The 15,994-nt window shown below is 42.7% G+C and overlaps 2 protein-coding genes across 2 annotated transcripts; one reads left to right on the plus strand and one right to left on the minus strand.

The window, feature by feature from the left end:
* Positions 1–303: 303 nt before the first annotated feature.
* On the plus strand, positions 304–13,490 carry LOC139102289 (insulin-like growth factor 1). The gene is made up of 3 exons (XM_070656092.1): positions 304–10,003; positions 11,431–11,686; positions 12,415–13,490. The coding sequence occupies exons 1-3, from the start codon at positions 9,660–9,662 to the stop codon at positions 12,502–12,504; spliced, it is 690 nt and encodes a 229-aa protein (XP_070512193.1). The 5' UTR covers positions 304–9,659; the 3' UTR covers positions 12,505–13,490.
* On the minus strand, positions 13,475–15,123 carry LOC139102291 (uncharacterized). Its single transcript, XM_070656094.1, has 3 exons — positions 14,847–15,123; positions 14,300–14,559; positions 13,475–13,960 (listed from the first exon to the last, which is right to left on the minus strand). Exons 1-3 carry the CDS (start codon positions 15,064–15,066, stop codon positions 13,763–13,765), a joined length of 678 nt encoding a protein of 225 aa, XP_070512195.1. The 5' UTR covers positions 15,067–15,123; the 3' UTR covers positions 13,475–13,762.
* Positions 15,124–15,994: the final 871 nt, after the last annotated feature.

Raw genomic sequence — 15,994 nt, forward strand, 5'->3', positions numbered from 1 at the left:
AGGTTCACATCCATTGACCGATAAATCGAGTAAAAGCTATTTAAGGAATCTAGATAAGATCGGTCGATTCGATTGACATGCCTTTAAACTGAAATTATTTTTTCGAATATTATGTAATTGTAACGACCGCTGTTTTTAGAATCATTTGCCAGAGGAACAGTGAGCAGTATTGTTTACGAAGTGTAATTGAATAGTCGGGCAGGATGTGGATGAAATTATGTCTTAAAATAAAACTGAGAAAGCAACGCTTATAGCTTAATATAATTATTTAAAGACTTTCTATGACAAGCTTATTTTTTGCCTTATCAGCTTGTAGGAAGTAATTGGATCATGAGATTTACCATTTTTTAAATTTAACTTTCCTGACATAAGGATTTTTATTTCTGCCATGACGGTGCATTATTTAGTTTTGTTTTATGCATTTTTAGTGAATATTTAGTAATATTAATTTTATTATTGCATAATCATCCGAATTGAATTTCATAGTTTTATTTATCATTATCATTTTGATAGATTTAATTTTAATTAGAGGAGAATCAGTCACTCGTAAAGTTAAACAAATTTCGCGGATTTATATTTGCCTCCTTGTCTCTCGGAATTAAATTTGATAATTGATTATTAATTTACACCGCAGATTTCGGCATCCGGTTCAATTGATAATCTAATTATAGACTCGGTTTGGTCGGTCTGCCGATGTGGATTGTGGATCGAGAAAAGCGTGCCATTCGTCTCCTGCGAGTTTCACGGGGGTTATCGGTTGGGCGAGTTTTTATCAGGGTTATCTGTAAAAACTATTCCAAATTCAGTCACCCTAAAGAGCCTAACGCGAACGAAGTTGCTCCGTCATATGCGAGATACAGACGGAAGATCGGAGGTGTCCGAAAGGTGACGCGTTATACATGGATAAGATAATGTCGGATATTCTTGGTGCGAGAAAAAAAAAGAAAGCTAAAAATGAAGACCTCGTTAACTTTCGACTTGCTTTTTTCCCTTTTTTTTTTTTCTTTTAACGAACGTCACTCGCCCACGGCTTTTGCAACTTAACGGCTGATATCAACCCTTAACGCGCGAAGCTCGCGATCGTACAACATCTGTAACGACAAGAAAATATTTTAAAGAATTGGATGGAGACGGCCGATCCTTGTTAAGTTTCTGAATAAGTGCGATTAATTATCCGTCAATGGAAGGCGTGAGAAACGAAGAAGTCGAGATAAAAAAGTCGATGGCTGCCCGCTAAATTTGGCAGGCGGCTGATATCGATGCACTTTGAGCTAATGAGAGACAAACATCCCATCGTATTTTTCCCTCTTCTTCCTCAGTTATTGCTGCGACGTTAATACGCTTGCAGCGACAGATTTGCTTTCTGAATATTCTGCCGAAAGATTGCGGGCGGGCCACTTCTGAAAAGCTATATTCGCTTTATAGATCTGTTTTGATGTGCCGCACGATGAGATGAAAGTCGGTTTATAGTCCGGTTTATAACAGTCTGTCGCGACGTGAAAATGGTTTATTTCTCGCCATGCCGCGATGACGAGCTACGTCTAATTCGGCGAATCCAAATTGATGTTTTTCTCTGGATAAGAAAAAATGTACTTACGCTTTTTGCGTTAAGAGAATAAGAGAGATATGATAGAGCAATTAGTTATTATAGCCTTTGAATGGTAATGTCGAATAATTAGATAAGTATAATATATTGCAAGTCCAAGAACGATGTTATCGCAATTTATATGGTCGTTTAAGAATTTTTCATAAATGGTTCATTCTCCGTGTTTTTCTTAGCACGTGTAGACAAACGTTGTTGAATCATCAGATTTATATTTATATTTTCCCGATCTCAGTATTTTTACATTTATATAATTATTTCAACTCTTCCTGTTTATTCGCGATCACCACGTTGCGGCGGAGCGTAAAACGCAGTCATCTTTTCTAATCAGTATTTGTATAATTAGGCCTCAGTCAAAACATCGATCTAGCGAAATTAATAAATTTCTATATTAATCGGTACGGGTGTCGAAAGATATGAGATTCATTTCACTCCATTTCTCGGAATACACGTTTCTCTGTGACCTGACACAATTTTTCCCGTTATAAAAAGATCATTTGCGGCGGTCGCACGAGAAAATGTGTCTAAGTGTAGCCGTGCCTCGGTCGGTTCCATTAATACGCGGCCAAGCTGCTGCGAAAGAAACCTTAACGTTTGATCAAGAATAATCGCCATAATAATGATTGCGACCCCAATTACGAATTAAAGATAAGAATTAGAGATAGAAGATACAGCTGTAAATATGATATTTTATTACGGATGGAGACGTTGCGGAGCTCGTGTCAGATTTTCGCACATCAATCAAGCAGCTTGCCATCTCCCGATGAACCAGAAAAATCGTCAGCAAGTGTTTTTGATCTAGCGTTCGCATGACGCTCGGTACCTTTCGCTTATCTCTCATTTCGCTACTAGTCCGGCGACTATTAACAAGTACATTTGAACTGTTACTGGCGCCAATAAGGCGATAAGAAAAAAAAAAGAAAACAAAAAAATAAAGAAAATACTCTGTTACTTCCTCTGGGTTACACGAGAGTCAGATCGGACACTGAACTTGGACCCTACGGCGCAAACAAACGAAACAACAGTCTACTCCCACGCCAGGCGGGGTTATACTTATTTAATCAATGCTAGACAGGAATTTTCCGAGGATACAGCGTTCTTGATCGATAAGAAAAACTTGGTTCACGTGGACTAAACGCGCAACATTAAAATAGATAACAGCTAATAACAGCTCCGTCGCGCACGGCGCCAGGCTGGAAGATACGAGCGAGCCTACGATTCGATTGCGATGTGAAGTTTTTCAAATTTTCGCCAACCAGGACAATGGGTTAATTCTTAAAGAAATTCGCGTTTTGTTAAAAATATGTATTTAAAAAATTATAATATATCGAAAATATTATATCAAGTAGGTGACTGCGTCCACCGGTCCGGCATGATTTAGCTTGTTGTTCGTAGATAGTTCAGAGAAATAAAAGTATCTCGTGGTTTTAATGAACTCTCACAAGAAAAAAATTTCTTATTTTGACTCTAGGCACCGATTTTTATCGGTTGATACCGAAATCAGCTTTCGTTTTTTTTATAGAAATAAAAAAAAAAGAAGAAGAAGAAGAAAGAAAAAAAAAAACGCCTTAGAGTCACATTTAGTACAATCAAATTGGATTTATTTTTCCAAAATTTCTCGATTTATCGCATTAATTTTTTTAACCGGAGCTTCGAAATTATCTCAAAAATAAAAATACATGCTGACTATCTCGTGTACATTCCTATAATTTTATAACGACGATTATCGCCCCGGTTACGTACATATGTAATAATCGCGACACTTCGCTTTCAACGTGCTTTTGATTTTACGCAACAGGTCAACACGTGAAAATAATGGCGCCACAAAATCAGCGTGAGAACTCGTGCAGCTTTCGCGACGATGGCGATTCGCGAGGTCGGAACAGTACCGAGAATCACATCCAGTGAACGGTAAAATCCATTAGTGGTCGTTATAAAGATAAACGAGGCCTCGGGTTGTTTCGCACGCGCGAAACTTGACAAGAGAATACGATTGCTATGTTTTCTTTAATTAATCCTTAACCCTTAACCTCCGGGTGTGCTAAAAGTCACGTTATCTCAGTTCGTTTTAGAAACTGTTCTTATCTCGTCGTAGATAATATTGATTGGAGCTAGATACGCGCTCTCTGCACGTCGGTTTATACGAGTTGAATTAAATAAAATAATTAGCATAATTCTTAAGTTATTGATCAAGTGTGAAATGAAATTTTCGGCGTGAATAAGGATGCGAAAGCATTTTCGTCGGGCGTTGAAAAACAGGAGGCTTCCTTCGCGATTTATTGCGGAAAAGCTTTCCGTGGTGTTCTAAGCGAGAATATATTGAACTCGCGGCTATAAATAATGTTCCATTTATTAATGAAGTCGGGAAGAAAGGTGCGCAATTTACGTCTTAATTTCGTATCGATCAAGCTGGCGCGGAAGAGGAGCGTTCTCCGTCCTCGCAGATAGAGATCAGCGGTGCAGCGAGTAATTGAAAGATAGACGTAACCGATTGAATCATCTGTGCGGTAAGTGTCATTGCTTCAAATATAACCGGTCGTTTCTTACCGTACGTTGATTCACTCGTTATAGCAGTATCTCGACCGCGCTCGAATGTAGTACATTGCCTTTGCCGATCTAATCGGCCAATTATCTCGAAAATTTATACAAGACGAGACCGCTGCGACAATAAGATATAATATTTTCCACATTGTTCTCGAACGGTCGGACACGTTATTTATAAAATCGTCACGCTCCTCCACCTCCACGTCGCTTTATCAAGCTTATCCTTTATATAATATGTGGGAGTTCAAATTTCAACAAGCTTATCCTAAACGGAACTAAAAGAAAGAAAAAAAAAATCAGAAAAAATATACAAGATAATTTTCGATGTTAGGCCAATAAATATGATTTTCTACTAATCGGACATTTACCCTCTAGGTAATTAATTTCACCGTTTTTGCCGATAACGCCTCGAACCCCCGCGGATCGTCATCAAAGGCAGGAGTTATGTCAAAGTGCAATCCACGTTCGTGCGAGTGATAGCCTCGCGAATCGGACCTAGATTCGACACAGCTGCACGGCCGAGTTTCTCACTTCGGTGAAATAAAAAAATTGGTAGGCAAAACAGCCGATAGAATGAATGATCGACGTTAGGTCGATATGTAGCCGGCTCGTGGTCGAACTTAACCCCGTTTACGCGGCTTTCCCCCCAGCTTATTGCTCACTATTATCTACGCGAAGCTTAAATCTAATTGTAAGCAACATCGGCGATTTTTCGCTGGCTTTATCGCGCGTCCATCATCACACCCCCGTCCTCGGCGCGTCAGAGGCATCGTTCTGCTGCAGAACCGCGCTGAAGTTTAACAGCTATCTTTATATGCCGTATGCTCGTCGTTTGATCCGCAATTAGATGCAGAAGGACACGAAAGTAGAAAATAGCCGGCTACTTCATCCACCGCGCCGCCAGACGAATTCCTCTGACGCACCTTTCCTTCCGGACGCATCTCGTTCGAGGAAACGCCAGCCGTCATCCACCCGGCGAGAGCTGATCTTTGCCAGATGAGATCTCGTTTGCGAGGGATTGGCGACTTCTCGGAATCGGGAGCGATCGCGTGTCAAGAACAAACGTGAGCCGGCTCACTCGGTTACGGTCAAACTTTCTGCCTTCCTGCATTGCATACGCGGCTGCGAAGTATTACGGTGCTAGGCCGCCGTAGAAAATAAAAGGGTCGGCGCGGCCTGTTTATCGCGATGCTTTCTGCGAAAACATCGGCGGGATTGATGAGATGCCACATCGTGGCCGATAAAGCGCGAAGAAGCTCCGATTTTATGTTGCTGGATTGGAATTGTTGTTCGTAATGATATCGCTTTGTTAATAATAGACGACGACTCGATGATGCCCGCTCCACAACACGCTTATTTTCCACTGCGATTACTTATCGAATTGTTTCTCTTTCGGTTGGTCTCGCGGCGCCGGTCGGGAAACTTGGAGAATTTTCACCCCTCCCGCGACATAACAATCGCGACGAGGCGCGCCAATTAGCGCTTAAACGCGCGTGTCATGTTCCTTTAATTAATTAAACTTTTTTCTTTCGAACCACTTAATTCATTGGCGCTTACGTGTCGCGTCTGGATACATTCGCTTTCCAGCTACATAAACACTTTTTTTTCTGCACTCATTTCACGTCGCTTGCGAGGCTCATACTAAAAATTATGCGAAGATGTTAATCTTTTTTTTTTTTTTTTTAATTTTATTACATACATCCGTTAAGCTATTCTCGTTCCTTCAGATGTAATTTAAATATGCAGTCAGACATTAATTATACTCAATGTGGCTCGTCGGTGAAATTCTTTCGGTGCCCACTGATGAATCAATTATCGTTTTCTTTTCTCCCGTCGTCATTATCCTCTCGGACTTTCGCACGCTGATAATTCGTCTTAAAAAATAATAGCGTACAGTCAAGTGCACGTTCCGGATTGCAAAGTGCAATCCCCGGCCTGCCTCTTGGCAATTACGTGATCGCGGCGCAGGGTAATATTCATTTTTGCGCAATCGGCGCAAAATTAACGTACATTAACGCGGTAATAATAGAGCAGGTTAATGGGTTCGCGAATAGGTGGTCGGAATGTAAGTACGTACGATAATTTTCGCGCACGACGAAGGCCTCGAGATAGAGAATGATCACGAAGTTCGCGAGTGACGCGATAATTACGGCTCCCACATACCGGGAACGCCAGGATTCTGTAATCGTGAGCTATTTTTGGACCACGGCGGATCATCACTTGAGCCGCGCGTGAGTGAGAGCCGGAGCAAACATTATACTTTCCGTGTAATTTCGTGAAATTGCTTATCGCGCTCACCTGCTTCTTATCTTCGCACTCGAGATGGACGGGCGTTGAAAATCGAAAAATAATTATCCCGGTGAAAATATTCGCGGCGACGTGAACAATTTATTTATGTAAGAAGTGGACCTTAGGGAGCGTTTTGTTTAATCTATGAAATTTTATTTTTACATTGTACGTAATATTTTAGTACTACAGTACTAATAACAATAATATAATGTGTACGTAATTATTATTAATTTTTTTTTTAATGCTACTGAAATTTTTTTTTTCCACGTTTGACAGTCAGCCGACAATCCAATTGTCCAACGCGCCGAGAAAAAAAAAAATTCAACTTGACGGTCATTATTACGCCATTTACATTTCTTGGAACTGTGCAACTCCGCTAGATGTATCACCTACTTTTCCGTGCGCGAAATCGACTCATCTAGAGAACCCTTCCTCCCTCCCCCCCGTCTAGCTCGCGGCCGTCTCACTCGCGTTGGTCGGGAGATCTGACAGGCTAACGATCCACGTGTGACCACTTGAGGCCAGTTTTTCACGAGTTTTCTAAAGTGGCGCGGCTCACACCTCGCCATGTGCAGGCGGTTCACTTAGGCTCAATAGACCCTTAAGTGGTCGCTATTACAACGGCGCGCACTTAGAAATCACGTGCGCGCGTGTACTCGCGCGCTTAAACGAGTGCATCGCCACGTAGTAATTTTCAGCACGTGGCGCGTGTCCTTGGTTGCCCGCGTGTGTCGACATCCTCCTTGCATCCGCGTCTCACGCGATAACGCGCCGGGGAGGTTTATCTTCGCCCTCCTCGTGCCGCCGCGATTGCAATTCGGCGGGTGCCGCGCGCGGTAGGTGCCAGAAAGAAAGATCACGCGAAAAGAGAAGAAGGGCCGCCGGTCAATTGCCACCGCGCGTACGTGACGGCGAATGTAAAGCTACCCGGCTGCGGTTTCACCACCTGGTCAAACGCCCGGCGCGTTTATAAATAGGCCGCGGACGGTGAGTTATGCTTTCTCCTGAAAATTCTCATGTTTCAGCGATATCGTGACACATTGAACTCGATTAGCGAGCACCCACGCGCGAGTCGTTGACACGGATCGGAATCGAGCCGTCAAAGTCCACCGATAGCTATCGTACCTCTCGTCCCTACGAGAAAAACGATGCCGGCCCACATTGCGCTGCACGTTTTAGCGCTCAATTGGCAGCTGAAAGACGACCCCGCCGGACTCGCGAGTTTTACATCTTGCATTGACCCGGTAGAGCCGAGGCTGTTTACAGCGTGGGTCTATGAATAGGCATGGCGAGCGAGGGATGCGTTTCATATTTGTCGAAAGATATCGAAATTGCTAAGATTGGTGGAGGAAACGAGGATAGCGGGTCGCGCGATGGATCGACCCCTCTATCTGTGAAAAAACGCGATCGATATAGCGGCCTGAGACAAAACAGGCTCGGCGATCAATTAAAGCCACTGATATCAGGCGACACTTTGTCTTCGATCGGAATCGCAGATCACTTGACGTGATCCTTCCGTGTTTTTCCGCGCGGACACCGGTCATTAATCGATCATCCGGGGATCCCCTGCCGGATCCCCGCTTATCGCCGATAAGCCGCTCGGTGATAACGGAACGGTTCATTGATGCCGGACCAATGGCTACTCCACTTTCGTGCGGAGCGGTGCACGTGATAGATAGCGGGTTTGACACGACTTTAGTAGTATGTTCTTGCAATTGTTGCGCGAAACGCGATCTATTTACGTGTCACTCGATCCTGAAATGCAACTCGTCGGGAATCGGTGGCGATTCTATTTCCTTCCCTAACAAAAACCGCAGTAGTTGCATGTTTACGTCGCGATAATAAATACAGGTAAATAAGTGTAAAAAAAAAAAATTTGCCTCTATGTATTCTCGTGCACAATTGCCTACTTCAAATGAGATGATCGGCGGGCGCGGTGCTTTTCTCGCCGACGAAAAATGAGCGGCTCGAAATAACGAGTTTAACATACTTCTTTTTTTTTTTTTTTCTCGCCTATTCAGGTTTCCCGAATTTGCCAGTCGCGTCGACCGCGGTAAAGGGCAGTTAGTTAAAAACCCGCGCGATGACAATGGCATAATGCGGCGTCGCGTAGCTGCTGTCCAGCGCTCGGCGACGCAGAGACGAGGACTTCGCCACGGGGGGCGGCTGAAGAGACATGCGTCCACCGATAAAAAGAAAATACCGCTTTGTTCGGGATGAGAGTAGACGGGGGATGAAACGCAACGGTGTCCATGAGCGCGACAAATGAATAGACGGGGGACCGACTTGTCTTGACGCGCGAGCCAGACCTGCCAGACGCCGGGCCTGCTCCCGGGTCCGGCATAAAAGGGTCGCGCGAAATTCGTCTAACAAAAGAATACATTACACTATACCTCGGAACATGCCGCGGGAATGCGACCAAGTGCACGCCGATTCTCGTAAGCGGGAACGAATCATCTTTCATCCCGCCTGTCCGCCCGACGGAACTCTCTGTTTCTCGGCCGAGACGGACGGCGGTCCCCCTCGGAGACACGAAAAAGCGAATTCGTATGCGCTATCAGACACGCGCGTCTGGCCGCTAACGATCCCTCTTCTCCTTCTGCGACCTCCGCCTCGTCGGCGACCAGCGGGAGACGCGAGAGTCTGTCTACCCAGTCTACCATCGAGTGTCTATTCTACCGTGCCTCCTCCTTCTCCTCCTCGTCCTCCGTTTTCTCTTCCTCCACCTCTCCACTTCTCCCTCCTTATCATCTCCCCCTGGGGTCCCTGAAATCTAGAACAAGAACCGCGTGGTGAGGCGGCCCGGTACCAGTTATATCGACGAACTCGGTACCAACGGAGGTCTCTTCAAGGCTCCGGGCCGCGTAGCATCGTTCCGCGATTTCTCGTGGCCGCAAGAAGAGACGAAAGTCGCGCCATCGGGAAGTCTCAAGATCAGCTTCTCAAGATCGCCGAGCGCGCGACGTCGGGACCGGAGTCTAATTCGAACGGAGGCCTTTCGGCGGTATACAGTCGCGATCGTAAAGCCGGCGCGGGAGAAAATCGAGCGAGCCGTCCCTTTTAAACTCGGTAATTAATTACACACGCGATAACTCGTCGGCGAATGCTACTGCGGGGGAGTCTGAGGTATCGAAAGTCCCGGGAAATTCAAAGAGCGCGCGCCACGTGTGTTCGCCGCTTTCGGTGCGCAAGACGTTGATTAACGGAGAAGAGAAACGGCAGGATGCTGGTACGCGGCGATCGTGTGGCGAACGGAGCGGTGCTTCTGGTCGCGCTGGTTCTTATAAGTGTCCTGTACACCATCGACGCTCAGGTCACTTACAAGAAGTCGCATATTCGGATGCAGAAGCTGTGCTCGAGAAAGTTGAGCGATGCTTTGTACATTGTGTGCCGGGAGCGCGGCTACAACGAGCCCTTCTCGTACAGCAGCGAGGACGAGCCGAGGGCAGATCCCGGCCCAGGACTCGTCGAGGAGTGCTGCTACCATCAGTGCACTTACGAACAACTCGAGCAATACTGCAAGCCCTTACCCGAAGAGAAGCGAGTCGACTCGAGGGACGACGTCATGTGAGTGGATGTTAGTGCGTTCTTTTATGTTTCTTATTATCGCATCTCCCCGTCTCCTTCTTTCCCTCCTTATTTCATATTTCATACTTTCGAGAATGCTGCAAGGGTCCTGCAGTTTTTATTTCTAACACATCTTTTAACTTTCTTTCTTACTCACACATATAACATTATGTTACTAAAATTAATGTATTCGTAATTTTACGTAATTTAGTATATATTTTTTCACGTTTTGTCACCTTTTTCTTTTTCGTGCTATTTGCAATTATATGTCATTAGACTGATTGGACGATTGACAGATTCTGTGGAAATTTAATTTGAATAATTTTCAAATAATTAACAAACCGGTGGGCAAATTTTATTTTTAATTATTCCGCGGGGAAATACTTGCAAAAGTAATGCAAAAAATCGTACGCATTTTACGTAAACAGTAGATGTAAAATTATAAACATGTTTCGAATGACACTGCGGAGTTCTCTTAACAATTATATTTTATCGCGATTGAATTTTAATTGCAATATATGTTGTATGCATGTATATGTATTTCTGATAAATCAATTTATTTCAATTTGCGGGGGAAAAAAGAAAAAAGAAATCAAAATATATATATAATTGCGCGTATAAACAGTCGATCGGAATGCAACACATGTAACGACTTATTATGTAATTATTTATATTGATATTGAATCATTTGTTTCGCGCGCTCTGTCAGATGATTAATAGATGATCCGCATTAAGAAAAAGATAAACACGCGTCCTCGTGAAAGCGTACATACTTCCGAGAGATCGTGAATTACGATTGAATTGAGTGGAAGAGGGAAAGAGAGACAGAGAGAGAGAGAGAGAGGCCGCGTTATCACCGCCACCGTGATAATCTCTGCTGCCTAAAGTTCACGGTTGTGTACGAAGTAATCTCAGGAGGGTTAGTCCGAAGTACTTGGACGATTCGCTGTTGCGCGTAATATTTTTCCCTCCACTTTTCTCTCTCTCTCTTTTTCTCTCATCCCCCTCGTTTCGCGACGATCTCCGTGGACTTTGCGCGACTTGTTTTCTCGCCGTCCACGTGAAATCGCGATCGAGCTTTACTTACACAGGCGCCTACTTTTTGTCTTGCGAACCTGCGTTCCCGCGTACCATATCGGGCGGCGTGTTTGTTGTCTTATTTTTAATCGCCGACGAGAAGTGTTTGTCTCGTTGATCCTGTTCATTAAACTCGGGACTCGTAGGGTCATCGATCTGTGGCGCGAATTTCGTGGGCCGTAATAAGCTCGCGCGAACTCAAGGGTGCAGAAATGTAATCGGCACGCGGATTTGAACACCGAATTGAGGCGTGCGTTTTATTGAATTGATTGATAGGATATCAAATTTTTATCCAGATAAGTTTATTTGTCCTGCTTACTTATATGAATATTTTTCCTTTGCCCTTTCAGAGATCAGTCGTACATAGCGAATCTACCTCATTCCACGACAAAAGATTTCCTGGAGCAGCATCCGCAAACCGAGATGGGTTACACCGGCGATGCGATAAAACGTAAGGTCGATGAGTTGAAAAGGGGTCGGCACAGGGGGAAAAGTGGTCGCAATATTGGTGGTGAATGCAAGGGGAAGGCTGATGCGAAAAAGCGACATCGCGGCAGGCATTGCAAATGCCGGCGTCGGCGTCTGGAGTGTCGCCGAGCTGGCAAGGTGCTTTCACGAAACGTCATGTCGTATTGCTTGCACCTGTTGGCACCTTCCTCTGCTTTGGTGAACGCTTTTGCAAAGCCATACGACTGCGATGCTGATTCTAGTGCTTTTTATATATATATATTTTTTTTTTTTTTTTGTTAATTTATGAATGGAATACTTCCGCCATGGATATCGCGCGTGCAATAATTGTCCTGTTTATCAAATTTACTAACGAGCTTATGCGTTTTGGAGTGCTTATCGAAAAATTATATTCCACTGCTTGTTTTCTTAATTTGAAGCAGGCATGAAAGGAAAGCTCCGCCTCGCATCGAATTATCTTTATCGTTGCTTCGAATTTTTGTTATTTGAGATTTGTGCATATATCTTAAACGCAGTCTCTTCGAAGCTGTAAACACATTTGATATGATTGTGTTGTGTTCTTGTTTGCAGCGCTGCACACTGCTTTTGCTATTGTCGACCGTAAAATTGACTTATAACTTTACATCTAAAAATAATTACAGATAGGTCCTATCGTGTGCATGTCCTCTTCTTTTATTATTATTTTTTTACTTTTTCTTTTTTTTTTTATTGCATTTGCATGACGTTCTGTCGTTAGTCACGATGATGAATTTGCAGCCTCGAACAGCCATCAGTTGGCTCTGCATGCTGCCTTAAAACAAGATAACTTTTAAACGCAGATCCGAATTTTTAATTTGATTGTAACCAGTGGTTGTCTACCGTTACAGGTTTTACACAGCAACGTTAAGCCTTTAGACAACAAATTTGCAACATCATCGACGACTGGCGAACCTACGTCGCTTCTCTCTAGATCGTAATGCAAAGCAGCAATGCTCGTTCGTACGAGAAAATTGGGAGGACTTTTTGGAAAGTGATACCCCTAAAGCGAAGCTGGTTGTTTCTTCAATGTCACTCCTCGATCCGTCACTTTCCATCGAACTCGCCATTCAAATAACTGATGGAGTTTGCACATGGATAATCGCTCATCGAGAAGAAGAAATCAGAGGAGTTCGGAGCGAGTATATCAGGGCGGATAAATCAATTTGAAAAGGGGAATGATTCGCGTGGAAGAGATATTATTTATAGGAAGCTCGGCCTTATCAACCCCATTAGTGTTAATAGATCGTATCAAAACAGCGACGACGTGTCATCCATCAATCTGGAACACGGAAGGACTCGCGATCGAGGAGGATCGATTGCTCGACGGTGACATTGACGGAAACAGATGCGATTGTTCCAATATTGCGTTTTTTTTTTTGTTTCTTTTTATGTCAAGAACAATGTTCGAGTAGTGATTTTTGACGGCAACATGGAGTAACTCGTATATCGTATACAATTGTGATGAACTTGAATGCAATCCGAATGATCGGGTTGCGTGATCTCGCAAAGAAAAAAAAAAAAAAGAAGAAAGACTTAAGTGATTTCAATATAAGTGGTTTTTTTTAGGCGCGAGGGGCAACCCAATTCGGATATTCGGTGATCTTAGTTTAATTAACAACTGATCTCATTAGTATTAAAAATTCCGTTGTAAGTTTAAGATTTGACTTAGAGTTTATCTTTGAAACACATCGACGAACGCGTACTTTACTAGTCCGCCGATGAACGGACGAGATTTAAATGCGGAATTGTAGCTTTTAATAAAAGACGTAGAATTGGAGGAGGATTCGAAGGAGGTAGTTGTAGACGAGAGTTTTATCACGTAACGCATATTGAATAGCGCACACACTTTTTACCGCCATTCAAAAATGTTCAGTTAACATCTGCGTTAATAATAACAACCAATAAACATTTATACTTACTAGTATTTTATTTGTTTCGACAAATACCCGATTTCGTATAGTAGTACATTAATTTTATATCAATTTAGTCTATATTAATTTGCTGTCTGCTTAGCAGATTAAATAAGATTTCATAAAGAGTTAAATTGCTTATTTTTTTTTATTTTTTATATGGTTTTGTTGTATATTATTTGAAATTTTATAATAATATTTAAATTTTACAAATAACTTAAAAAATTTCAGTAGCCTGGTCACCAGCGATCGTCAGAACACCATCAAAGGATTAAACACCGCTGTGTTAAGACTTCTGACTTCCTAGGCAAGGTATAGGCATGGTTTCCTTAAGACATCGATCGACATTTTGACAGCATTTCAATGCTGTTTCTAAGAAAATCTTCCTAGCCTCATCTTTCGAGGCTCTTGGCAATCTTTCGTAGATATTACTGTAGAGTTCGTGCAACTCTTCGTCATTCAAACCTAGATCGTCGTTAAAGACCTGCCGAACATTATGTCAGTCTGATTTTTATCTCCGTTACCTTTACACCCAGGCTTATCATAAATCTCGTTTAATTAAACCCGCTACTTTTCTCCCTTGAGTGAACCGCTCGTTTATTTGCTAACGTGTGTGAAATCGAGGCGCTGTTATCAAAACATTTTTATTACTACTCTGTTTATGATTGTTTATTACCGTTGTTACATTGCAGTTTTTTTTATACAAATCACATTGCAAAGTGTTTTAATACCTATAATTGTATGGATTGACAAATCGTAATATAAATCTCGATGGATCGACTAGATTCTGTTTCCCGTACAACAGAAGAGACGGGATGCTTACCGGAGCACGCAGAAGCGCGAGGCTCCTGCCAAATGAGAAAGGTGCTCTAACGTAGTATCCTGGCCAGCCGAGAGAAGATCCTATTACGCTCGGAATGGGATCTTGATAATCATTCCCGGACATCGAGTACGCTCGAACCTTGCCGGCACCGTTTATGGCCTCCGCGACAATCGGCAAGGCGATACCGCTGATTTGTGTGGGTGACAACTGCCTCTTCTGTGGAACACTGTGCAACTCCGAATATTTCGTCTTCGAGTAGTCTGGAAAAAAAATAAAATAAAATAATAAAATAAAATAAAGCGGGATTATCAATCGGCCGGCCACAAAACCGGAACGTGATTGAGACGCCGGCGCTTCTCGCGGAGGAAAGTTTGCCCGATGAGATTTTCGTCATAGGGTCACGAAACGTTGAATCGGGTCGCGACATACCGCATTTGACATCGTATAATCTCGTCAGTGCCTTACTAAACGAGTTGATCAACGTCGGTACGATTTTAATAATTTTAATAATATTTATAAGGGAATATCATTGAAAATTTTATCTTACCGGGTCTTTCCTGTCTCTTCCCTTCGTATGTCTCGTGCTTTTGCAGATCGAACTTCTCCAGGCCTCTTTTAATTCTTTCAGCATCGAGCTTGCATTTTTTCATGTGCACATCCATCACGATCGCTTTGCACTGTTTACTTGCCTGAGAAATCTCACAGGTTGCCGCTAATATCACCAGAATCAGAATGATCCCATGTGCTCCGAGCCGATGGAAATTCATCTTCGTTTGTGATCAATCGACATAAGACTTGAGCCACGACCTGATCGCATTTTTAATAACTTTTTATCCAATTCCTTATCCAGTTGAACGTGCCGAGGACACATTTGTATAATCGCGCTTGATGCAAATTTGCCCGCGACACGCATGTACAATGTTATATCAACGTATTATTAAATAATATTATTAATAACAATCATCATCGTGAGATATCGCAATGAAAATTAAATACTGATTATTTTTCCGCCTTTTCACTTAAAAAAAAAAAAGTTGAAATGTATAATCGATTTCTTTTCACATTTTATTTATAGCGATATTTTACATACTTTTTTTTTTTTTTAACGCGTGAAAAAATATTTGAGAATTAAGTGAAACATGTGCACGGCGCATAGTAGATTATTCGCTAATTGCAGCAGACTCAATGTGGGCCTTTCTGCGGCTCTGTCATTAATATGGTCATGCAATAATCTCGTGTGTGCAATAAACGGTCTTACCTCATTGTTGCGTGGGCATCAGCGATGATTGATACGAGCGTACGTCGAAATGCTTTGCATGATGTTGAAATTACGTACTCTCGTACGTTGAAAATTCTCCGCGGGGCTTGCGGAATAGCACGTGCAAAGGCACGCGCAATCGCTTCCAGGTGTTCTAAACATTTGGTGACGAAAGTCAACGGGAATGTCCACTTTCGCACAATTTTGTCACTTTGCAATCGTCTCGCTTCATTGTGAATCATACTTAAAAGTGTTTCCATAAAAAAAAAAAATCTTTTATATTATTTAAACAAGTCGAAGGGGAGTAATGTTTGTAGTTATCACTGATGTACTCTGATGTCATATGATAACGTTAGTGTGTTGAAGACATTGGAAAAAAAAAATTTACAATGACACGTGCGAAAAGAGAATAATATGATAACCCTTTCAGGCTCTTA

The sequence above is a fragment of the Cardiocondyla obscurior genome, linkage group LG04 (assembly GCF_019399895.1).
Source record: "Cardiocondyla obscurior isolate alpha-2009 linkage group LG04, Cobs3.1, whole genome shotgun sequence".
Taxonomy (NCBI): domain Eukaryota; kingdom Metazoa; phylum Arthropoda; class Insecta; order Hymenoptera; family Formicidae; genus Cardiocondyla; species Cardiocondyla obscurior.

What these genes read in the sequence shown, in the direction of transcription:
- LOC139102289 (XM_070656092.1), top strand. Translation starts at nt 9,660, where the DNA reads ATGCTGGTACGCGGCGATCGTGTGGCGAACGGAGCGGTGCTTCTGGTC. An exon ending in GACTCGAGGGACGACGTCAT is followed by an intron (nt 10,004 to 11,430) that starts GTGAGTGGATGT and finishes TTGCCCTTTCAG; the next exon opens with AGATCAGTCGTACATAGCGA. An exon ending in AGTGTCGCCGAGCTGGCAAG is followed by an intron (nt 11,687 to 12,414) that starts GTGCTTTCACGA and finishes CTACCGTTACAG; the next exon opens with GTTTTACACAGCAACGTTAA.
- LOC139102291 (XM_070656094.1), bottom strand. Translation starts at nt 15,066, where the DNA reads ATGAATTTCCATCGGCTCGGAGCACATGGGATCATTCTGATTCTGGTG. An exon ending in GAAGAGACAGGAAAGACCCG is followed by an intron (nt 14,560 to 14,846) that starts GTAAGATAAAAT and finishes TTTTTTTTCCAG; the next exon opens with ACTACTCGAAGACGAAATAT. An exon ending in TCGCGCTTCTGCGTGCTCCG is followed by an intron (nt 13,961 to 14,299) that starts GTAAGCATCCCG and finishes AATGTTCGGCAG; the next exon opens with GTCTTTAACGACGATCTAGG.